The sequence below is a fragment of the Bos indicus genome, chromosome 19, assembly GCF_029378745.1.
Source record: "Bos indicus isolate NIAB-ARS_2022 breed Sahiwal x Tharparkar chromosome 19, NIAB-ARS_B.indTharparkar_mat_pri_1.0, whole genome shotgun sequence".
NCBI classification, from domain to species: domain Eukaryota; kingdom Metazoa; phylum Chordata; class Mammalia; order Artiodactyla; family Bovidae; genus Bos; species Bos indicus.
This window is the reverse complement of record NC_091778.1, coordinates 29,222,914-29,247,958: the sequence shown is the minus strand read 5'-3', so window position 1 is coordinate 29,247,958 and position 25,045 is coordinate 29,222,914. Positions and strand designations below refer to the sequence as shown.

Genomic DNA, 25,045 nt, shown 5'->3' with positions numbered 1-25,045 from the left:
AGATACATGTGGAAAGTGCTGAGCTTGGACTTCTAGGATTGTTCATTTTAGATGAAAAAATGGTCTGAAAACTCAGATTTGAATGGCTCTTAAACATCTACTCAGCCACATTTGTGAAAGGAATGCAAGTTACAATTCTGCTTGGCATCTCAATTTTCACCCTATTCAACTGTCAAACCCTGAAGGTTTCAAAACCCACTATTGCCAAAGCCAAGGGACAGAGGTGAGGCTGATGTGCTTGTGTGCGTGCGTGCTCAGTCATGTCTGACTCTTTGCGATCCTGGTAGCCCACCAGGCTCCTCTGTCCATGGAATTTTCCAGGCAAGAATACTGGAGTGGGTTGTCATTTCCTACTTCAGGGGATCTTCCCCACCCAGGGATCAAACCTGTGTCTCCCGCATTGGCAGGCAGATTCTTTACCACTGTGCCACTTGAGAAGCCCAGGTGGGGTCAGTAGCAAGGTATATTGATAAAACCCCTAAGAAGGAAACTCCCCTGATGGTTCAGTGGTTAAGACTCCCAATGGAGGGGGCCTGGGTTCGATCCCTGGTCAGAGAAATAGTTCCCACATGCCTCAACGAAGATTAAAGATCCTTCATGCTGCTACTAAGATTCAGTGCAGCCAAATAAATATTAAAAAAAAATAGGAAGGGAAATTTGTCCACTTGGACCCAGAAATTCTAGAAATGTATCCAATAGATATGCTTGCATGTTGGGGAATCAACATATGTTATACAATTGTTCCTAAAAACCAGGAATCGGGAAAACCCTACAAGCGATGCAGAGAATATCACGCAGCTGTGAAAAGAACAAGGAAGGACCTGCAAACCAACCCGGAAAGTCTGCAAGACCCAATGGCCAATGGGCAAAGGCAAGGGGTGGAATGCTGGATGTCCGATTATACAATTTGTGTCGAAAGTGGAGGAATAAGAATTTACTTTCCAGGGCACTTCCCTGGCTGTCCAGTGATTAGGACTCCCCCCTCCCAATGCAGGTTCCATCCCCGGTCAGGGAACTAAGATCCCACATGCTGTGGGGCACAGCTGAAAGAATAAAAAAAGAATCTACTTTCCGATTTGCTTATTTGTGCATAAAGCAACTGGGAAGATTTGAAAAAAACTAGAAAGAGTGATCAGTTGTGGAAGGGGATGAGAAAATGATGGAACTGGAAAGGAACTTCTCTCTTCACCTTTGGCATTTTTGGATATCTGAACAAGTAAATGTATGGATTATTCAAACATTAAATTGAAAAATTATATTAGAAGCTAAAGATATCTTCAGTGTACACACCTGTTGCCTGGTGAGTGAGGAGCGGGCCCCAAGAAGGTTTGAGATCTGCCAGACTGCTTGTTCTGTGGTTCCAGAGTGTCAGCTACCGGCTCCGAGGGGCTGCTTTGTCTGGTCCCAGGTGTGACATCTTAGGCTTAACGGGCATCCCAGGAAGGAAGGTAAAAAGTTTGATATTGTCAGCGTTCCTAAGTTCCTATGCATTTCTCTGGGTCCCACCATTTTTTTTTTTTTTTTTTGCCACATCACACAACATGTAATGAATTCTCTGCTTCTCCACTGTGTCCCGCCCCGTGCCCTCCCCCACATCCCATCATCCTCCCTAGACGCTTCATTATAAGTCCGTCTCCTTCTTCTAGATGGCCTGCTCCTTGAGGAAAGGCTAGATCTCACTGATCTTCGTAAGATCATTAGCAAAGAGTCAAAACTGGATAAATATTTGAAGCATGCATAAGTGAATGGATAAACAAGTGAACCAGTGAACAAACAAACATGATGGCCTGGTGTCCAGAAAAAAAGTTTAGTCAGGGATGCAGGCATGAAACCTGGGTAATACCCGCTTTAGTGTCTTCAGTTCAGTTCAGTTCAGTCGCTCAGTCGTGTCCAACTCTTTGTGACCCCATGAATTGCAGCACGCCAGGCCTCCCTGTCCATCACCAACTCCTGGAGTCCACCCAAACCCATGTCTCTTGAGTCGGTGATGCCATCCAACCATCTAGGGCTACTCAAAGACCACTCTCAGGATGACCTTAAGGAGCCAGTTTAAAAGGACTCGTGTGGGGGACTTCCTGGTGACACAATGGTCAAGAACCTGCTTGCCACTGCAGGGGACAAGGGTTCGATCCCTGCTCCAGGAAGATCCCACATGCGGCAGAGCAACTAAGACCACGTGCCACAACTACTGAGCCCGAGAGCTATAATTAGTGAAAACCATGTGCCTTGAGCCTGTGCTTCTCAACAAGAGAAGCTACCATAGTGAGAAGCCTGTGCACTGCAAGGAAGAGTAGCCCCCACTTGCCACAACTAGAAAAAGCCCATATGCAGCAATGAAGACCCAGCATAGCCATAAATAAATAAATCACGCTTAAAAAAAGAAAAGACTCATGTGGGGACTTCCTTGGCAGTCCAGTGGTTAAGGCTCAACAACGACAACAAGAGGACTCACGTAAGAAGAACGTGGAGAGAGAGGGCAGCCAGGCGAGGCCCAGAGGATCAAGTGGGGTGGAGCCATGACACCCAACAGACACTAGTGAAGATAAACAGACTATAACTAGGCTAGCAGTCACCTCCCTCTGTGGGTACAATTTCCATCCATCTTCATACTGTATAAAGTGATTATGCTTCCACGTGGTGGGCTGAAGTTTATGAGGACTGTGTTGCATGGAGAGAAGGAAGTAAAGAGGCTTGAGAGGGTTGGGTGACAGCAAAGAATGATAGGGAGGCTGAAGAAACAGAGAAGACCTTGGTGGGAAGAGAGGAAGATGATGGTGAGACCTGAAGAAGAGATGAGAAGAAAAAGAAGGGGGTAGACAGTAGGGACCAGAAAGGAAGGCAAGTAGGAAGGCAGGAGCCCTCAGAGGCTGCCATGACTATCCACATGCAACTCAAACTCAGCTCCACCTCAGCACCCCATGGGCTCCTGTCTGAATGCCTCTCATGCCAGCCACAAGGACCTGGCTCCTGGAGACACAGTGTCATGGACTCACACCTCCATGCCTTCCCTCAAGCTATTCCCACTGCCTCCAGGAGCTAATTTTTTTTTAATCTATTTTTAATTGGAGGGTAATTGCTTTACAATGTTGTGTTGGTTTCTGTCATACATCAACAGGAGAAGCTAATTGTAACATTCTTCAAAAGTCAGTCAAAGGTGACTTTACCCCAGGTCTTCCTGACCCGGGAGTCCTCTTCTGTTCTCCAAGCACAGAAGCACCCAAGGGCAGTTGGGCTCAGTGAGCACTTTTCTGGGCTTCTAAGGTGGTTGATTTCCTTGTTTATCTCTCCTCTTAGACAGTGAACTTCCTGCAGGCAGAAACTTTGACTAGTTTCATTTTGCGACTCCAGTGTGCAACTCTAGGCTGGCCCCATAAAAGATGTTCCATGAACATTTGTTGAAAAGAATTGCGGCAGAGGAGTTCTGCTCTCCCTAAATTTTTGAACCACAAATAAAATACTGGACTGTATCTTCACAGCATATTTAAGAACAAAACTATTTTTAAATAATGAAAGCACATGTTCTTGGGACTTCCCTGGTGGTCCAGTGGTTAAGACTCTGAGCTTCCACTGCAGGGAGCAAAGGTTCTATTCCTGGTCAGGGAACTAAGATCCCACATGCCGCAGGTGTAGCCAAAAAACAAAAACAAAAAAACCCACACAATCTTGACTGACTCCACTGTGGGCCCTCAAGAATATGATTTCTCACTCTGAAGTGACCCAGTTGGGTTCTTACAAATCAGGCCCGCTTAGGAAATTACCAGAAGGAGCTGGGAAGCCAGCCTTTAGGGGGTTGTCCATATCCTATGGGTTCTGTATAACCTTGCACGAGCTCCTCTCACTTCTCTGTGGCTCAGTGTCCCCATCTGTGATATGGAACAATACCAGGATTGCAAGACTCTGGTGGATTAAAGGAGTTAAAAATGCAGTGAGTGCCCCTAGGACTCTGCAAGCTCACCAAGTCTTAAGCATCATGAAACGCGCGTCTTCCCCTCCTATGACACCTGTATTATTCATTCAACAGAAACCGGTCCCTTACCAGGTGCGCGGCCGGACGCGCGGCGGGAGTTCACCCTGCACTGCAATCCTTTTGCAGGGGAGCGCACCCCTTAGCCCTGCTTCCATCAGATCCTGAACTGAATGAAAGCAAGCGGTAAAATGAGGAAAAGGGCACAGCTCTCAGCGGGAGAGGCTTCCTCACGCCGCGCTCCTTCAAGGTGTGGTCTCGGACCAGCACTCCCGGAATCACCTGGGAGCGCGTTAGAAACCCGGGTTCAGTCCTATTTTCCCGGGGTTGGGGGGACGGACTCGCGGTCCAAGTCCTCAAAGGCCCCTCGCTGGCGGGAGCTGAATCTCTGGCGGGCCCCACGAAAGAGTCCGCACATTCGGCTGTGTTCAAGCGGTAGCACGCGCCCGGCTGGAGCCGTTTACGCGACGCGAATACTCAATAGGCCTAGGGCCTTTGCCTGGGATGTCCAGGTAACCGAGGTGACCAGCTAGCTGGAGTCCCAGCGCCACTTGGCGGTCAAATATAGGACCCGCCTTTTTCCCGGTTAAAGGACCCTCCTGCCTGGTGTTCGGGTGTGAAGGGACACAGGTCCCTGGGGCCGCTCACTTCAACACCCTCCACGACAGTAAGACCCCGAACAGCCCCCTCCCCCCCACCCCCACTAACCCGGGAACTACCGTTCCCAGAGGACGCAGATGCAAAATCCAGGACTCCCACTGGAGGCTCCAGGACCTGGAGAAAAGTTTTGCAGTCCCTCGTAGTTCCCCTCCGAGCCACGAGAGGGCGCTAGTCATCAATGTCTCCCCAGTTTCCTCTACGCATTCAAACTCCGCGCCTCTCTTGCTCAAGAAACATCGGTCTCGCGAGATCTTGCGGAAACTTACAGAACCGGAAGCAGCCTGCAGATCTCTTCCCTTCTGTGGCCATCGCTGAAGCGCCAGCGGGTAAGAGTTTCCCGGGACAAGGCGTATAATCCGCAACCATCTGTTCACGGGCACCGTGGCTTTCGACCCGGAGTGCCCCAGTACTGTTCCGGCGGCCGAGTAGCAGCCAGGGAGGGAGGCCAGGATGCTCTTGGCTTTTCTCCTAAGCTCAAGGGCCGCCGGGCCGGAGGAAGGAGGAGGAAAGAGGGTTTTGAGCCTTGGAAACGGGAGCTGAAGGGTAGAGAGCCTGTGGCGATGGTGTCTGGTCTGGGCAGAATGGTTTCCTAAAGAATGGTCTCGGGTAGTTTCTTGGTTAAACTTTCAGGCCTCTCACGCCCGTTGGAAGACTTTTTGGACCTGAGTTCTGTGCGTTTTCCAGGTTCGGGATATTGGACCTGATTTCATTCATTGGGAGGAGAGTTAATCTGTTCAGGCTCCGTTCTGTAGCTTAACGTTGATTGGTTTTTCTAAAACGTGGTAATACGTTTGAATTGAGTTGTCAAGTCTCCTTTACCCTAATGAACAGAGATATAAGCATTGTCTTAGCTTCCTTACGCGGTAATCATGGAGTTTGGGTTTCCCTGGTGGCTCAGACGGTAAACAATCCGCCTGCAATGCAGGAGACCGGGTTCGACCCCAGGGTCGGGAAGATCTGAAGAAGGGAATGGCTGGTTAGGCACTCCAGTGTTGTTGCCTAGAAGAATTCCATGGACAGCAGAGCCTGGCAGGCTGCAGTCCGTGGGGTCTCAAAGAGTCGGACACGATTGAGCGACTAACACATGGAGTTTGAGAGTGTGAACAAAAAGATTAATTCCAATAGGTCTGTGGGCTATGGGAAATTCTTCTATTCTGTAATTAAATAATTTAAAAAATCCCCGTAGGGCAGTTCAGCTCAAGCAGCTTTTGATGAAGTTAATGTGACAGGTTTTGTGAGCATTGTAAACTTTCAAGATGAAATTGTTGCAGATGCTTGTTTGTAAACTGAGTGAGATTTTGGTCCTTTAAGGGTTTACACCTCTTTTAACTTTTTATTTAGCCAAAATGAAGTTCAATCCCTTTGTGACTTCTGACCGAAGCAAGAATCGAAAAAGACATTTCAATGCGCCTTCCCACATTCGCAGGAAAATTATGTCTTCTCCTCTTTCTAAAGAGCTAAGACAGAAGTACAACGTTCGATCCATGCCCATCCGAAAGGATGATGAAGTTCAGGTATGTGCTTGTGTTCAGGTCATCTTGTCGAATATCCTGCACTTTATTAACAGATGATGGGTTGAAACGTAAACTGCTTTTTCCACTGTTACTCTCTGGTGAAAATCTGTTGTCCCAAGCATCAGGTTGCAGTCGTGATAAAACAGAAGAAAGATGGTTTGGAACTAGTATATTGGTTTGGGATTATCTTTTTCTGGGTATGTTTGGTCGTTAGAGATGCATTTGAGAACTAGTAAACAATTCTGTGTGTCTAAATCAAAATTCAGATACACAAGTTCCAGGGAACTAGCGGTCTGGGTGTTAAGACGGCACTCCCAATGCAGGGGGCACGGGTTAAGAAAAGATTTCAAGCCATCTATTAAGCAGCTTCCATGTTACCAACATTTCATGAGGTGAACAGCCATTTTTCGCTCCTGTGCTGATGCTAAAATTGCTGGTAGATTTGAGAGCCCATCTTCTGCTTCCAAGATAGTTTAATCTGAGAAAGTCTGTGATTGGGAAGAAGCATCTATTCAGAAACACTGGCTGGCTGAGGATCATCGAGGAGAGAATGATAGGATGTTCATTAACCTTTGGGTGAGAATTAGCCTGTTCCTGAAGTATTAGCTGCTGCCCATGCTCTGGCACTTAGTAGGACCCTTTAGTAGGTTGTGAATTTAAATATTTGTGGCCTGTTCCCTTTGAAGTGACAGTTTTCCTTGTCAGCTGGTACAAACAAACAAGGTGGGCTTGTTGCTCATTTTTAACCCTGAAACAAGCCCACCACTGCTGGTGGCCCATCAGTTGTAGAGATGCACTGTCCATCACTGTAGATTTATATGGGGCATAGTTTACTTGCAGGTTAGTTGAAGCCAGAGAGAATTACTGGCACATTTCCATTGACCATTAGGTCTTTCAAAATTGCAAGGGTCTGTATATGTATATGATAGAGGGAATGAGGTTTACCTGATTCATAGATTTACTGGTTTAGAAGTTTAATGTTCCTTTATCTGCATACGTTATTTTTTAATTTGCACTAAGGTTGTACGAGGGCACTACAAAGGGCAGCAAATTGGCAAAGTAGTCCAGGTTTACAGGAAGAAATACGTCATCTACATTGAACGAGTGCAGCGGGAGAAGGCTAATGGCACAACTGTCCACGTGGGCATTCACCCCAGCAAGGTGGGTGTTTTTGAGAATGCTTGAGATGGGGGAAAGAAATTACAGCAGTCGCTGACAAATGTGACTGCTTGTTGACAGAAATAGATTTTAAGTGTTCTGGAAATCAGTCTTAAAGCCAGTACTATTTTTTCCTGAAATCAAGGTGTCTTTTAACAGGTATCCTGTATGTATGTATATGTAATGTACCTTTTCCTTAAAAAGTATTGGTAAGCTGATTGATCAATCTAACATGAATAGATCTTAAAATCTAGGAAATAGGTAATTTTTAGATGCTATGGAGGCCATACCCTGTGTGTTAAACAGAATTGAGTAAGCTGTAAGGAAAGTAAGTCTTAATCCATTTGCAGATCTAGAGCTCAGAGACTAGATTCATTGATAGAAGATACAGTCTAATTCTCCTGTCTGACTTCAATGTGAATTCTCCAATACTGCTGTCTCTTAAAAGGTAATAAATGCACTTGGTGCCTGTTCAAATACTGAGGTGTTGGTTTTTTAAGATCTTGAGTTGGCACCATAAATCTAATCTTCAGACTACACAAAAGTCGAAAGACTAATACATCTGTTGCATTATCTTTCACCTAGAATTCACAGCTACCATTTTCTTTCCCTTCTTCCCTACCCCTCCAATGGATTACAAGCATCATGACAGAGTGCATCTCCTAAGAGCAAGGGCTTTCCCAGTTTACTACATAATCTTTTATTTTTGCCCCTAGGACTGGATCAGCCGCTGTCAAGGTCACTAATACAGTGACCGATTCTTAGTGTTTTCTGAACTTAATGTAGTGTTTGACACCATTGATCTCCCTCTTTGACTTACCTTCATCTCTTATTCCAAACACACCTCAATATCCAGTTGACGATTTTGCATTTCAACTTGGATATCTAATCAATATCAAACCCAACATGTTTAAACTACTGGCTTGTTTTATTCTTGAACCCTCTTGCTCTTGGTAGTCTGCTACCAACACTGTGTGTGACACCTCTGTCCTTCTCAACTGCTTAGGCAGCATGTTGTTATTGATTGTTGACTGACTGCTGTCACATTATATCCAGAATCCTGTCTGCTTGTTACCATCAGAGTGGCCTACAAGGCTCATCTCCAGGGACTTCCCTGGTGGTCCAGTGGCTAAGACTGTGCTTCCAATGCAGGGGGCACGGGTTCGTTCCCTGGTTAGGGAACTAGATCCCGAATGCCACATAAGACCTGGCGCAGCCATATAAGGTTCACTCAGCAGCTACTACTTGATGATTTCACTCTCCATGTTCTAGTCTGCTGGCCTCTTTGTTGCTCCTGTAACTATGCTACTCTGTGTGCTGGTTGGCAGCATCCACCTGGCAGCTTCACAGAATTGTATATTCTGTTCCCAGGTCTGCTGCTGCTAAGTCACTTCAGTCATGTCCAACTCTGTGTGACCCCATAGACAGCAGCCCACCAGGCTTCCCTGTCCTTGGGATTCTCCAGGCAAGAACACTGGAGTGGGTTGCCATTTCCTTCTCCAATGCATGAAAGTCAGTCGTGTCCGACTCTTCGCGACCCCATGGACTGCAGCCTACCAGGCTCCTCCGCCCATGGGATTTGGGAACAAGGGATCTATTTAACAAGCCCTTCAGACACACTCAGATCTGAGAAACACCTATTAAACTTGGAAGTTCTCCTGCCTCTGGACTTGAATGTTTGCTGCTCTCTTTGAAATGCTTCCACCTTCTCCTCAGGTCTCTGTTCAGGCACAGCCCTTTTTTGGGGGCCTTCCTGACATCGTTAACGATTTAACCCCTTTCCTCCAGCATTTCATCTCATTAAGTAGAACCTCCATGGTAGTGGAGATTGTCCTTTGGTCACTATGCGGAATCCCTAGACCTTGTTCACTGCTATCTTCTCCTTCCTAACACTAAAATCTGTCATAATCTGGATACCTTTAGTGACAAATCTGTTGGAATAGGGTCTGTTCTGTGATTTTCTTAAAAGTTTTGCAGGTTGAAATGTGTGAAGGCTGCATTTAATTTCCAGACTTCTGGGACTAAAGATACTGTAGAAATAAAAATGTGTATGACTTAGTTAGCTTATAAAACTGGGGTGAGAGGAGTGGAATTATTGAAATACATTGCAGTAGAAGCAGCTGATATTTATCACAGAAGATGTGAGAAGAACCACCAGTGCCACACTGCCTTCTCCTTTGTGGGCTGAATATTAGTGAACATTTAAGTCAGGTTTGTTTGGGGGTAAAGAATCATTTCTAGCGCTTAAGCAATCCACTCCCACAAGTGGGGGACTGAATGTTGGACCTTCCCATGTGTTCTGTATTGGTGATTGTTTAAAGCTTAGAAATTTTTTTTTTTCCTTATTTGTCTGCAGGTGGTTATCACCAGACTAAAACTGGACAAAGACCGCAAAAAGATCCTCGAACGTAAAGCCAAATCTCGCCAAGTAGGAAAGGAAAAGGGCAAATATAAGGAAGAAACAATTGAGAAGATGCAAGAATAAAGTCATCTTGTCTACAGCTTTCATTAAAAACTGTTAAAATGAAGAGTCTTTATGTGTGGTGCTTTGGGACAAGGCCTAGTTAGTTTTCATGGAAGTCCTGGTCATGTTAACTGTCTAGGGGCAGACCATCCTTATCTTGTGGCTTGATTGCACTAATGAAAAGTACCGTGGAAAAAGCTGGCTTTTTAACCAACTTTGAGCATCTAATAATATTGGACTCATATAGTAATTTTTTTTAACAGCAGAAAGCAGCACTTTAGGGATGCAGCGAAATACCCGAGGGACCCCTTTACCACCTTGTTTTCTGCACTGATGTTGAGTGAGTGAGTGGTGTCAGGCCAAAAGAAATCTTTAGCTTAAAATCTGAGGCAGAAAGTACTCACCTAAAAAGCAATTCCTCCGAGAGGAGGAAGTGATGCAGTGCAGGATTAGTTGTTGGCAACACTTGTGCCGCCGCCCTTCCTCACTTTAGCCTAAGCACATAAACGTACTTTCCGTGCTGGAGGCGAGCATTTATTTATGTTGGGGCCTTAACAACAACGTAGGGAAATAGATGACCAATTTTGCTGCCGCGGAGACCCGAGTCGGTGTCTGCCTTAGCCAAGGTGGCACCTCGACCAGCCCCAGATTTCACCTCAGGAACCTCACCGTGTCTCAGCCGAGAATATGGTCCGCCGCTGTACCTTTGAGCGCTCCCTCGGGAGGGGAGGGGCTTCCGGTCGGCGCGGAGCCGTTTCCGGCGCGTCTGACTGCCGGAGCCGCTGGAGCTGGTGGGCAGGAGGGTCCCGGACGGCGCCAGTGGAGTGGGCTGGGGCTGAGGCGGCTCACGACCCTGTGCTCTTGGTTCATCTTTTTCTTCTGGGCCTCCCTCTCGCAAGAATCCCTAGATCGGTCTCTCCTCCCCCGACCTGACTCTTTCATTCAACTGGGGGAGTAGGCGGGTCCCAATTGCCGAGAGGAACCCGCGGGCAACAGGGCAAGGTGTTGCGGAGACCTTGGGACTCAGGACCGCACAAAGGACCTGATGCCCGAGCCAGGTCTTCAGGAATAAGCGGGAGGTTGTTTTGTTTAAGGTGCGGGGCACTGTGCTAAGTGCTTTATCTGCATTATCACAACTGTAGTGATGTAGACTAGCATTCTCCCCATTCTGTTGTTATGGAAGCTGAAGCCTCAATAACTTTGCTCCGCTTATTCAATAAGAGATGAATCAGAAATCGACTTCCCAAGCCTAGACTCAAACATACCTCTGCACTGTCTCTCTACTATTCTGTAAGCCAACTGTTTGACATATTCTTTGAACATCTTTTGTTCAGCTCTGTATTCGTGGGGATACAGCGAGATAGAAGCCCCAGCCTCAGCCTTCCATGTTGTGTACACCTGAACCAGTTGACTAAAAAGGCAAAGCGCTCCAGTGAGTGGTGCTGGCTGTTCAGAGGAGGGACAGACAGATGGCAATCAGAGTGCATCAGGAAGAATGCTGACCTGAGCTGGGTGTGATTTGGAAGATCAATGGAAGGCATTCCAGGTCGGGGGCAGCCAAAGCAAAGACTCACAGGTGAGTGAGGAAGGAGGATCTTTTCAGTTTTCTGTGAACAAGGTCATATGTCAGTTACCCCACCAGAACAGATCACACCAGGAAGCTGGCCACCTTTCTTTGGGGCCTTGTTTTTTTCATTATGCTTTAGAACAGGTGTTGAAAACTCAGTTAACTGCAGGGGTGGGTAGTTAAGGTGACAAAGTTAGTAGCTGGCTTGGAGACTGTGGGAAGCCAGAGAGTGTGGACTATCCAAAAGGAGCTACTGCCTCTCCACTCAAGACAGATGTTGCCAAGCCAAACAGCTCCCTGTGTGACCAGATCGTCCCATTTTTCAAGAAAGCTAGAAATCTAGATTTTTAAGTGAACTCCCCAGTCTGTAAATATAGGTAACTCATCCAATTTAAAAAAACAAACACTGGGTAGGCTAACCGAAATATGTCCATTAGCCAAATGTGACTCTCCAGCTATAGAATTTCATGGGATTGGGTAAGGACAATTTCGAATATTGAAGACTGAGATTTTTCCATCTTTTGATTATAAATTATTTCCAGCCTGTCTTCATTCTTTTATAGGATGGAGGTAAGACTTTTCCTTCCTGTGTAGTTGCCTGAGGGCCTCAAATAGCAGCCAGGGCAGCCAGTTTCTGAGAGAAGCTGGTTTCAGTGAGTAGTCTAGAAGCTCTTCCTGGTTTGCATTGACCATCTTGTGGTTTCAAGTGTCTTCTAAGGACTGTAGAATGATAATACATAGTCCTTGGGAAACAAAGCCCCATGTCAGTGATTATATGGGACTAATGGATGAAACCTCTTTTTTGTTTAACTGAAGGACTTTTCAGAGCCATTAAAATGTCCATTTGCATTGAGAATGTGGAGCTCAGGCTTAAAGAGTATTTTACAAACATTCTGTTTCTTTGATTCTAAAATGCATATTTTTCACATTTTAAAAATCTGAATGTGTTCATTTAATGTAGGGTCTCTGTTTTCCCTGTGAAAAGAAAATTGTCATTAAATCAGCAGTTTCAATGTCAGAAGTGTCTTTAGAATCAGGAATGTCATGTAGTTAACCAATGATGCCAAGCAAGGAAATCCGAAGTCTTTTTAGTGGAGGACATTCAGGACCTGGAATCAAGCTTTGCTTAACTGAGACTCTTCCTCAGAGCTTTTAAATGCTTACATCTTTCTCTGCTTCTTAGGATTCTGCCCTGGCCTTCAGCTTTTCATGTGATGGCTGGCATCTTGGGGATCTTGTTTTCGAAAGATTGTTGGAATTCCTGTGATCATCATATGAAGGCTTCCCCTGGCCTCATCACATCTTATATCCCAGAGTTGTCCTAAGGAACCTCAATTTAGACACCCGAGTATCAAGTTCTCTTCCAGAGGAATTCTCCAATCTTGGTGGTGTGTGGACCCCATTTGGGGTATCTCTTTGGCATGATAATCTCCTGACATAGCTCTCTATCCCCAGGTGTAATTTGTCCATTTTTGAAAACAGGCCCTGCTGCCTCTATTCAGAACCACTAAACCTGTATCTGGAAGTGTCTCCCAACCTTGGGAGTGCTCAGGTTCAGTTGGACACTCTGCTTCGTTCTGGAAAAAAAATATGTGGGCTCCAGCTCAGGCAGTATCAAGACAGGCCAGGCCGGCAGACCCTCCAAGAGGACAAAACCCCTCTTCATTACTGTGAAGCTGGATTCGTCTTACTGGATGTGAGACCTTTCCTCTACCCTGTTCTCTTTTCTTCTGTGTGATATTCACATGCTCACATTCAGTCATGCATGTGGGCATGCCTTTTTTCCCAGAACCTCCATGGTCTCTTCCCCAGTTCTGCTGCAGCTGCTCCTCAGCCCAGGCCCCAAGGCACAGCAGTCCCTGTGGCAGTAAATAATGTCTTCTGGGGAGGCAGCAACATTTGAGGATCTGACCAAAGACTGGAAGTATTAGGAAGCCCCTCGGAAGGACTGCAGCAGAGGCATAATGCTGAACAGTTACGAGAATGCGGTCCCTCAGGGTAAGGACTCAGTCTTCATTTAATGACCGTGTGTACAACTGACAGGGAAAAGTCATCATTTAAAAAAATCCCAGGACTTCCCTGGAGGTCCAGTGGTTAGGACTATGTGCTTCTACTGCAGGGGGTCCAGTTTCCATCCTATTTGCCACAATTAAAGATCCTGCATGCAGCAACTAAGACCGGGTACAGCCAAAATAAACAAATACATTCAATTTTTTAAAAATAAATAAAATTCTGTTGACATGCTCTTGTTTTGAATGGCCCTAGTGGGCTTTCTGGGTATTTTTATTCTGTTACTGCTTTATACCAGCACTCTAGTATCTTTCTTCCATATCTTCAAAAATCAGATGAAAGAATTATAAAGAACTTTGGCGGGAAAGACTTCCAGGTGGTATATCATCAAAATTCAACTTTGTTCACTTCTTTCTCCATCTCTTTAGGAGACTTCTTACAATTCTCCATGACACCACAGAGAGCTGGAAATGATCCCCGTGGTGTTTCAAATCCAAGTGAAACAGACATGGAGATAAGTACCATGAGAGAAAAGTTTCTCACCAGCGTGACCAAGTTGGTAGAAAGCAAAAGTTACAACAGCAAGGTATTTTCCAAAGAAAAGTACTTTCAAACAATCAAGGAAGTCAAAGAAGCTAAGGAGAAGGGGAAGAAGTCATCACGTGATTATCGCCGTGCAGCAAAATATGATGTGATTTCTGTAGCAGGCACAGAGAAACTCATAGAGGCTGCTCACAGAGAACGAGATCGGATACGGTATTACGTACACAAGGAAGAGCTGTTTGACATCCTTCACGACACACATCTCAATATTGGCCATGGCGGGCGGACACGCATGCTCAAGGAGCTGCAAGGCAAATATGGGAATGTCACCAAAGAAGTCATTGTCTTATATCTGACTCTGTGTAAACAGTGCCACCAGAAGAACCCAGTACCCAAGAGAGGCCTTGCACCCAAGCCCATGCCATGTAAGGACAATGACTCCAGATGCCAAGTTGAAATCCTTGATATGCAGTCAAATGCTGATGGGGAGTTCAAGTTCATTTTGTATTACCAGGACCACTTAACCAAGTTCATTATTTTACGGCCATTAAAAGCCAAGCAGGCCCACGAGGTAGTCAGCGTCCTGTTGGATATTTTCACAATTCTTGGTCCACCCAGCGTCTTAGAATCTGACAGTGGCATGGAGTTCACAAACCAGGTTGTTAATGAGCTCAACGAGGTATGGCCAGACCTAAAGATTGTCCTTGGTAAGTCCCACCCTGGCCAAGGCCAGGGCTTCCTGGAGCGAGTAAGCCGTGATGTCAAGACCATGCTGAGTGCCTGGATGCAGAGTAACCACTCCCATCATTGGACCGAAGGCCTGCGGTTCATGCAGATGGTGAGGAATCAGGCCTTTGATGGTTCCTTGCAGCAGAGTCCATACGAGGCAATGTTTGGTTGTAAAGCCAAATTTGGACTCTATTCCTCACACTTGCCCCGGGAAACTGTGGCTGTTTTACACACAGAGGAGGAGCTAGAAATTGCCGAAGAACAACTGGAAAGCAGCCTTTGGGTCAGGCAGGAAGAGAGGGCTGAGGTTGGAGCAGACCGGTCTGACGTGGATGAGGACGTCGATCCCATGCCTCTCGAAGCCTCGGAGCCCAGCACCTCCCAGGCAGCCTCAGGTCTCTTGTCCTGGTGAACAGATCTGCTGGGTGGATGCTTAGTGCCTCTGGGTACCGTAGAGCCACCTGAGAGCTGTAACCAAGACTCCAGATGAAAGGAGTGAAGGCCACTCTCTCAGGAACACTGTTCTTGGTAGTCCTGAGTCAGAGAGGCAGGCGGCTCCAGTCTCTGATCTCACCTGCCCTAACAAATTCCCACAAACCTGGAGGCTTAAAACAGCAGAACTTTGGGGACTTCCCTGGCAGTCCATGGTTGAGACAGTGAGCTCTCAATGCAGGGGGAGCAGGTTTGATCCTTGGTTGGGGAACTAGGATCCTGCATGCTGAGGACACAGCCAAAATTTAAAAAAAAAAAAAAAGATTAAAAAAACTTTCTTCTTAGTCCTAGAGGCCAGAGGTCTGAAATCAGGGTGTTGGCAGGGTTCCTCCTTTCTCTAGTGGCTGTCAGCAATTCTTGGCATCCCTGGGCTCAGAGTAGTACAGATCCAGCCCCTGTTTGTCTTCACGTGGCCTTCTCTCCTTGGTCTGTGTGTGTGCTCCTTTTCTGTCTCTTACAAGGACCCGTTGGACTCCAAATCTATGTAGTTGGACTTAGGGCCCAGCCTAATTAATGATCTCATCTCTAGATACTTACCTTAATTTCATCTGCAAAGACCCTGTTTCTAAGTAAGTTTGTATTCATGGTTGCTCGGGGTTTGGACTTGGACATATCTTTGGTAGGGGGGACTGCAGTTGTACTGCAATCGGCTCAGGGGTAATGAACCTGCTTGCCAATGCAGGAGATTCAGATTTGATCCCTGGGTCAGGAAGATTCCCTGGAGGTGGAAATAACAACTCGCTCCAGTATTCTTGCCTGGGAAATCCCATGGACAGAGGAGCATGGCAGACTGCAGTCCATAGGGTTGCAAAAGTCTGTTACAACGTAGTGACTGAGCATGCACACAGTTCTACCAACTACATTCAATGGAAGAAGATGTTTGCTTGCAGAACATAAACTGATGGGGTCTGAGCCCTGTAGAGCTGGTGGGACTGCCCTGCATGTATCGAGTATCTGTTCCTGCTCCTCAGGCACAGAACCCAAAAGATGGGGGCATCAGAGAAAAAGATGTAGATGAAGGACAAATAATGAGAGGAAAAGAGGTTGAGCTCATGTGCCCCAGAGACTGGCTGCCCCACCAGCTGAGCTTTGTTTCCTGCTTCAAGAGAAACCTGATGTACCCACCCTGCTCTCACAATGGCATCCACAGGGATTGACCTGCCTGAAACGTAATTTAAAAATAGGTCAAAATTAAGGCATGGCTGGGGTTTGGGTCTGAGCCTGCCGGTGTTCTGTGCCTCAAGCACAGCATGACGTGGTGTAGTCCTGGAACGGTCATACATTCCAGGAAGTGACCAATAGCCGGGAAACAACTAGGGCAAATTGCAAAAGTTGGCCTGAGGTCACTGCTTCAGCCAGAGAAGAATAGAGCACAGGCCAGTCTGGGTCATAGTTCAGAGGAAAGGGGAGGGTAATGCCCAGGATCTGTGCATGGCTGTATTCTCAAGGCCTGGAAGAGGACCCAGCCCATCGGAGGTGTTGAGTAAGGGTTTGTTAAGTGAATAAATGATTCTACAGACATGGATGCAGGGAAGGAGAAGGGGCCTGCAGTTTCTGACTCTCCAGCTCTTTCTTCCTGCATATCCCAGAACCATCTTAAACCATTCTGGGGGACTTCCCTGATGGTCCAGTGGTTAAGACTCTGTGCTTCCAGTACAAGGGGTACAGGTTCGATCCCTGGTCAGGGGAGTAAAATCCCACACATGCCTTGGCACTGCCAAAAAACTGATTGCCCCCAACTTTGGCTTCCTCTTGGGCCAAGAGCAGTCTCCTGATGATGCCTGCCTCACAGGGTGGTTGTGAAAGACAGTGAGATAATGCTTGCAAAGTTCTAAGATGTGAGTTGTCCTTGCTACCTTCAGATCTTATCCTCATCATGAGAGTTGGAGATCACTGTTGCCATTCCTTTGCTGATGAAACAGTGTTAAGCTAGACATCCAGGAAATCTGCACTATTATTAGACAGGAGGTGATGTCACTCTCCAGCTTGTCTTGGAGGATCAGAATCTGGGCTTCATCCTCGGCCAGTACCTCATGTCCCCTTCCTGTATCACTCAGCCAATCAGGGCCTGGGAGGCCCAACTTGACTGATGTTGCCCCCTGTCCCCACCCCGTGCTGACCTACCACCTCCTGATGGCGGAGCAAACCAGGAACCACACCATCAGCTCCTGTGGGTAAGAGGTCAAAGGAGGCACTATGCTACTGTCTTTCCCAGGGGGTGGCTGCAAATAACGGAGGTTTCCGGAGCTGCTACCTCAGTCTTCCTCTTCTGCTCCCTAGTGTTTACAGTGGAGGGACCTGGAAGAGGACACCTAGACCCAGCCCAGCCTTCCTCTGTGTTATCACATTTCAGCATCTGGAGCGGAACCAGTTGCTTTCAGTTTGCAAGTATGTTTTGTCCATATAATGTCTTTTATATTTAAAAGTTAATTGCCATCACTTTCAAAGCAGATTTCACATAAAAATCTGAATGTCTAGCCCTTCTTGAAAATTTGGAAGATCTGACCTCCCACATTTTTTGCATGGCAGCCAACAACCAAGTGGTAACCCACAGGAGACAGTCCAGGCCTGCATTCTACACTAGTCCACCGTCTAGGCCGTTCAGATTGTTTGCATACACATGTCTATGGTTGATTGCTAAAGAAAGGCAAATGAAGTCAGTGTGAATAAAGGCCAGAAACAGACCCATGTATCTAGGAATTTATGATAAAAGACATTTCACATCTGTGGGAGAGATTGTATTATTCAGTTAATGGTGCCGATCAATTATACCTCAATTAAAAAAAATAGTGGTGCTGGATCATAGAGCTGTGCAACTGGAATAAAATAAAGTCTGATCCCTAAACATAAAAAACAAAACTGTAAAAATATTGGGGAAAAGAAATAGGAGATTTTTGTGATCTTGAAATGGAGAAACCCATATAAGAAAAGGTTAATATACTTGGTTACATAAAAATTTTAAATATTTATGAAAAATAATGCCTTTTAAAAATTGAGAAAAAGTAAATGACAGGCTGGGAGAAAACATTTGCAACACCTAAAACAGACATAAGGTACTATCAACTGAAAAAAAAAACAACATGAGCTAAAAGTTGAGAATTATGTTTTTATTGAGCAGACTTACTGAGGACTTAAGCCCCTGGCTACAGTCTCTCTTAAAACTCTGAGGGACTGTTCCAAAGAGGTGAGGGAGGAGTCAGGATATAAAGAAGTTTTTTTTTTTAAATTCTTACAGGGGAAGGAACACCCCTGTGTAGGCTCCGCCCTGTTCACAGCCCAAGTCTCAGGTCACATGCTCAGGCTTTGCCCCTTTTCAGGAATCCGAGAGCATCACTTTTTCAGGCCCGACCCCTCTCCCCACCGGGAAAAGCAAACCCAAGCTCAGGTCCGGGCGGGTGTCTTGCAAAAAAGAAACCACAAATAAATAAATAAAAGGTAGTTGAACATCAAAAGATTAGTGTCAGTTAGAGAAAAAACAGACTTCTCAAATTAATGGACTTAGCACTTTTCTGTGTATAGGAAGATGCAAGAGTCTGGGCTTATTGAAATTATTCTCTTGATATGCATCTTAACTAGGAACCAGTGTCCTGTTTTTCTCCATCCTAAATCTCAGGGTGCACAGTCGTGGGTGGCTGCAGTGGCTGATGACATGATGGCCACGGGATCCTTTGTTTACTGATACGGCAGGGGACATTCTTTGTCCACAGAACCTAATTTTTAAAGGGGGGCTTGCAAGTTAACAATGAGAAGAGCAACCAATAGGAAAGGAGCAGAGGTTAATGGTGGATGGAAAACAAACAGCTGTACCCTGGTGCAACTGTGGTGGGATGGAAGCAGGTCAGACTTGTCACCCAATCAGGGCTGTCTGTTCAAAAGAAACAGATTCAAGTTACGTGAGCTTTTTGTTTCTCCTGCCACACATGTGGGAGAAGAGGCAAATGCCTAGTGATGCTGTCTTGTTTTAACAGAAACCTGACTGATAAGGAAGTCCAGTAATGGTCTTGCTCTATATGGGACAGCAGTATTTATTTCCAGGGGCTGTCATAACCCACTGGGTGGCACAGAAATATGTTATGTCACAGTTCTGGAGTCACATGTCTGAGATCAAGCTGACTCATTGGAAAAGACTGATGATGGGAAAGATTGAAGGCAGGAGGAGAAGGGGACGACAGAGGATGGGATGGTTGGATGGCATCACCGACTCAATGGACATGGTTTTGGGTGGACTCCAAGAGTTGGTGATGGACAGGGAGGCCTGGCATGCTGCAGTCCATGGGGTCGCAAAGAGTCAGACATGACTGAGCGACTGAGCTGAACTGATGAGCATGTGGGATCTTAGTTCCCTAACCAGAGATTGAACCCGAATCTCCTGCATTGCAAAGAACACACACCCCTGCCTTGCAGGGCAGATTCTTAACAACTGGACCCTTAGGGAAGTCCTAAGGGACTGCAATACACCAGGCCTCACTGTCCATCATCAACTCCCGGAGTTTACTCGAACTCATGTCCATTGGGTCGGTGATGCCATCCAACATCTCATCCTCTGTCATCCCCTTCTCCTCCTGCCTTCAATCTTTTCCAGCATCAGGGTCTTTTCCAGTGAGTCAGTTCTTCACATCAGGTGGCCAATATATTGGAGTTTCAGCTTCAGCATCAGTCCTTCCAATGAATATTCAGGATTGATCTCCTTTAGGATGGACTGGTTGGATCTCCTTGCAGTCCAAGGGACTCTCAAGAGTCTTCTCCAACACCACAGTTCAAGAGCATCAATTCTTCGGTGCTCAGCCTTCTTCACAGTCCAACTCTCACATCCATACATGACCACTGGAAAAACCATAGCCTTGACTACACGGACCTTTGTTGGCAAAGTAATGTCTCTGTTTTTTAATATGCTGTTTAGTTTGGCCATAACTTTCCTTCCAAAGAGTAAGCATCTTTTAATTTCATGGCTGTAGTCACCATCTGCAGTGATTTGGGAGCCCCCCAAAAATAAAGTCTGACACTGTTTCCACTGTTTCCCCATCTATTTCCCATGAAGTGATGGGACCAGATGTTATGATCTTAGTTTTCTGAATGTTGAGTTTTAAGTCAACTTTTTCACTCTCCTCTTTCTCTTTCATCAAGAGGCTCTTTAGTTCTTCTTTGCTTTCTGGCATAAGGATGGTGTCATCTGCATATCTGAGGTTATTGATATTTCTCCCAGCAATCTTGATTCCAGCTTGTGCTTCCTCCAGCCCAGCATTTCTCATGATGTACTCTGCATATAAGTTAAATAAGCAGGGTGACCATATACAGCCTTGACGTACTCCTTTTCCTATTTGGAACCAGTCTGTTGTTCCGTGTCCAGTTCTAACAGTTGCTTCCTAACCTGCATATAGATTTCTCAAGAGGCAGGTCAGGTGATCTGGTATTCCCATCTTTTGGAGAATTTTCGACTGTTGTCATCCACACACAGTCAAATGTTTTGATGTAGTCAATAAAGCAGAAGTAGATGTTTTTGTGGAACTCTCTTGCTTTTTTGATGATTCAGCAGATGTTGGCAATTTGATCTCTGGTTCCTCTGCCTTTTCTAAATCCAGCTTGAACATCTGGAAGTTCATATTTTGAATATTAACCCCTTATCAGACATATGGTTTTCAAATATAATATTTTGAGAGAAGATGGGAGACTCAGATTGATGCTTTAGTGAGTGTTTTCTACTTACAACTTTGTCAAAGCTAGCCTTATATTGAGGAGAAAGCAATGGCACCTCACTCCAGTACTCTTGCCTGGAAAATCCCATGGACGGAGGAACCTGGTCAGCTGCAGTCCATGGGGTCACTAAGACTTGGACATGACTGAGCAACTTCACTTTCACTTTTCACTTCCATGCATTGGAGAAGAAATGGCAACCCACTCCAATGTTCTTGTCTGGAGAATCCCCGGGATGGGGGAGCCTGGTGGGCTGCCAACTATGGGGTTGCACAGAGTTGGACATGACTGAAGCGACTTAGCAGCAGCAGCAGCCTTATATTGTGGAATAGAATCTGCTTTTTTTTTTCAGCTCTAGGGGAAGAAGAAACATTTTCTTTTGTTATTTCTGAGATGCTATTCCCAGTAGTTTTTTGAAGCTACACATTGGAATGTCATTAGTTGGCACTGAGACCGGAAGGGGGAGGTGTCTGAGAAGCTCAGCTTTAAACTTTTGCTTCCAATTTTTTCTGCAGGCTTTCTGGACATGTGTGCCGTTGACAACTAAAGCGTGGTTCACCAAGGTGAGCTTTACCACTGTGTAGGCCAGTTACCTCTGCACAGTTATTTTAACCTTTTCAGATTTGGTGGCTTTGGGCTGTGGAATTTTGAGGAGAAAGGTTTTATGGGGAGAGGAGCTGTTTTTGAATATGTGATTTACACATCTTTTCTTTGTAGAATTTTTACAGAAATTGATTTGAAACCTGAGCTACCTTGAAATGTAAAAGTAAGAACCCTCTGTTGTTCAAAAATTGGCCAAAGCAGAATAGGTTTGTCCCCAGAATCTTCTTCTGAATTTTGTTCAGAACTCTGTTCCTTTGAATTCATGAAACCCTGTTTCTGTTTTCAGTTCCTAGTTCCACTTGATTGCTGTTATCTTGGCACTACTCTTTGTTTACCCAAGTTCTGACATTTTTACCCCAGAATTAATTACCCCAGATGGTCTGCTCTGCTGTGTTTTCCAAGCAAACAAAGTGAGCAGGAAATATGAACTTCCTGAGCCAGTTGGCTTCCCGCTTTAATATGAGGCTTTGCCTTTTACAAGCGTGTTTATCTTATGTCTAATTTTCTTATTTATAATTAACTATATATATAATATGTTTTATATGTATATATACACACACACACACAAGTACATAGGTTGGATCTAATTCTATTTTCTCTTTTTTTCCTTTTGAAATTGGGTCCTGATATTTTGCCTTTTGTTTCCCCAAGGCTCCTTTGTAGAATCTTCCTGTTCAATTTGAACTTCTGCATCCTTTCTGTCGAGGAGCTCCTTGCTCAGAATAACTTCTCCACACCTGGAACTTTGGTCTAGGATTTCTTTTCACTTTTAGACACTTCCCTCGTCACGACTCGCAGATGAGGTCTTATCAGCTTTCCTCCTTGAGTTTTGCACAGCCAGGTCATCCAGTGACCAGATGTTTGCCTCTCTCCCCTCCCCCATGCCCTCTCAGCACTGAATATACGGTTCTTTAGAGGATGTCATACCCTCCCTAGGCCTTTCTCCTGGTGCAGTAACAGGAATCCTGGAAATGGCTGCCTTGAATGCAGGGGCCACTAAGATCTTGCCTCAACACTTAACCCAGATCACCAGTAATAACCCACCAGCCTCCCAGTCCTGAAACACTGCCTCTGCCGTGAGTGGAGAGGAGGGAGCCAGTCTTGATGCCTGGAAGCAGCCACCCTTCCTCCTCTCCAGACACAGGTACTCCCTGTATCAGGAAGAGAGCCTCCTGGAAACTGATCAGTCTTGGTTTCCCTCTTTATTCTCTCCTCACCCACCCACTTCTCTAGCCTAGCACTTTCATTCATTCATTATACACTTATAAACACCGACTATGTGCCCGGCAATGTGCTAGATTACCGTCAAGTCAGCAGTTACGGTAGAGAGTGCTAAATGCTGAAATAGGGCACAAAGCCAAGGTTTGGTTGTTTTTTGTTTTTGTTTTAATATTGTTGTTCAGTTGCTAAGTTGTATCTGACTCTTTGCAGCCCCATGGAGTGTAGCAAGCCAGGCTTCCCTGTCCTTCACTATTTCCCTGAGTTTGCTCAAACCCACGACCATTGTTGGTGATGCTGTCTAACCATCTCATCCTCTACTGTCCCCTTCTCCTTTTGCCTTCAATCTTTCCCACCAGCCAGGTCTTTTCCAATGATTTTGTTTATTTACTTTTGGCTGTGCTGGGTCTTCATTGCTGCACAGGCTTTCCTCTGTTTGTAGCGAGAGAAGGCCACTGTTTAGTTGCAGCATGCAGGCTTCTCATTGCTGTGTCTTCTCTTGTTGCAGAGCACGGGCATCCTGGATCAGGGATCAAACCCGTTTCTCCTGTGTTGGCAGGCAGACTCTTTAGCACTGAGCCATCAGGGAAGCCAGTTAATTTTATATTTTGATCGTACCAGGTGGCATGCAGGATCTTAGCTCCCTGACCAGAAAGCAGACCTGCCTCCCTGCAGTGGAAGTGTGGAGTCTTAACCATTGGCCCACCATCAAAGTCCCAGTAAAGACTTCAAGTCTGTAAAAGGAAGCTCGGTGAGGGATCCACAGAAAAGTCACTTCAGCTGAATTTTGATGGATTGTTTGCAGTTCAGCAGTGAACAGTCTCCATTCTGCCTCAATTGCATCAGAGGACTTCTGGCAGGGAAGTAGACTTGGTCAGATCCTCAGTAGAAGAACCTGGCAGACACCACCTTAAGGTGGTGATCAAATAAACATCCCAATGTTGTTACTGGTACTGGTGCCAGTGCCTCTTGATATGATGCACTGAGAAAACAGCAACATTTCTGTGACATTCCTACCAAAAATGTATCACCTGAAGGTAATTATGAAGACACATGGGACTAACCCAGATGGAGGGACATCCTACAAAATAGCTGGTCAATGTTAGGAAGGCATTGAAAGACTGAGAAACTCTTCCAGTTAAAGTGCGTGAAAGAGACGTGGCAACTGAATATGATGCATGATCCAGGATTTTCTTTTATAGTGGACATCACAGGGACAATTGGCAAAATCTGAATATTATTTGAAGCTTATATTATAATATCAGTGTGAATTCCCTGATCTTGAGACTTAAATTGTTTTTATGGAAAACAAGGTGTGGTTATGCACCTTGTTTTTAAGAACTAGACATTGAAGTATTCGGAGGTAAAGGGGCATCATGTCTGCAACTTAATCTCAAAAAGTAGAGGAAAAAAAAGGGTGTGAGGGGGGGAGAGGGAATGAGGGAGAGGAGTAGGGAGGGAAGAAAGAGATACAAAACAAATGTAGTAATATTAACATTTGGGGAAATCTGGGTGAAGAATACAAAGGAATTCTTTGTACTGTCCTTGCAACTTTTCTGTAAATTTGAAATTATGTCTCCCCCACCCACCAATTTTTTAATTGTCAGAGTCCTACAAAGAGGGCAGACAATTTTGCCTTCCTGTGACCAGTCCTTAGGCCTAGGGACCTATGAACATGAGGATACAGGGAAGTTACTCTTGGGCTTGCAGAAGCAGGATTCCATGCAAACAGTCTTTTTTTTTTTTTTTTTGACTTGTGTGTGGGATCTTAGTTCCCTGACCAGGGATTGAACCCAGGACCCTGACAGTGAAAGCACCAGGTCCTAACCACTGGACCACCAGGGAATTCCCTCCATGCACCCACTGATGGACATTTAGGTTGCTTCCAGTTTTTGGCAGTTATAAATCATGCTGCTATAATTAAATGCAAGTTTGTGTATGGGCATAAGTTTTCAGTTCATTTGGGTTAATACCTAGGTGTGTAACTGCAGGATCATATGGTAACAGTACATTTAGTTTAGTAAGAAATTTTCAAACTGTCTTCTGAAGTGGTTGCACCATTCTGCACTCCCACCAACAATGAAGGAGAGTTCCTGTTACTCCACACCACTGCCAACATTTGATACTGTGGAAATTACCAGGTGACCCAGAAATTCCACTATTTACATTCCCTAGAAAACTGAAAACATTATGTATGAAAACTTACATATTCATGTTTATAGTAAAATTATGCATGAGAGCCCAAAGTCCCAAATGTCCATCAGCTTACAAATAGATAAATAAAATATATCATATCCATGCAGTGAAATATTATTCAGTCATAAACCAGAATGAAGTAGTGACATACTTTATAATATGAACAAACCTTGAAAGCATTGTGCTAAATAAAAGAAGGCAGATACAGAAGGTTACATATTGTATGATTCCATTTA

The 25,045-nt window shown here is 45.4% G+C and overlaps 2 protein-coding genes across 13 annotated transcripts; both read left to right on the top strand.

Moving 5' to 3' along the window:
- Nucleotides 1-4,855: 4,855 nt before the first annotated feature.
- Nucleotides 4,856-9,824, top strand: RPL26 (ribosomal protein L26). The gene is made up of 4 exons (XM_019981073.2): nucleotides 4,856-4,950; nucleotides 5,966-6,138; nucleotides 7,159-7,299; nucleotides 9,653-9,824. Exons 2-4 carry the CDS (start codon nucleotides 5,971-5,973, stop codon nucleotides 9,779-9,781), a joined length of 438 nt encoding a protein of 145 aa, XP_019836632.2. The 5' UTR covers nucleotides 4,856-4,950; nucleotides 5,966-5,970; the 3' UTR covers nucleotides 9,782-9,824.
- Nucleotides 9,825-9,974: 150 nt separating this feature from the next.
- Nucleotides 9,975-23,564, top strand: KRBA2 (KRAB-A domain containing 2). Of its 12 annotated transcripts, none has more exons than XM_070773073.1 (5): nucleotides 9,975-11,336; nucleotides 13,766-15,004; nucleotides 17,382-17,489; nucleotides 21,308-21,355; nucleotides 23,235-23,564. In XM_070773073.1, exons 1-4 carry the CDS (start codon nucleotides 11,291-11,293, stop codon nucleotides 21,337-21,339), a joined length of 1,425 nt encoding a protein of 474 aa, XP_070629174.1. In that variant the 5' UTR covers nucleotides 9,975-11,290; the 3' UTR covers nucleotides 21,340-21,355; nucleotides 23,235-23,564. The 12 variants fall into 12 exon arrangements, with proteins under 12 accessions (XP_070629174.1, XP_070629173.1, XP_070629175.1 ...); XM_070773072.1 differs by having other exon boundaries at nucleotides 23,122-23,564; XM_070773074.1 differs by lacking the exon at nucleotides 23,235-23,564 and adding an exon at nucleotides 21,510-23,114.
- The last annotated feature ends 1,481 nt before the right edge of the window (nucleotides 23,565-25,045 follow it).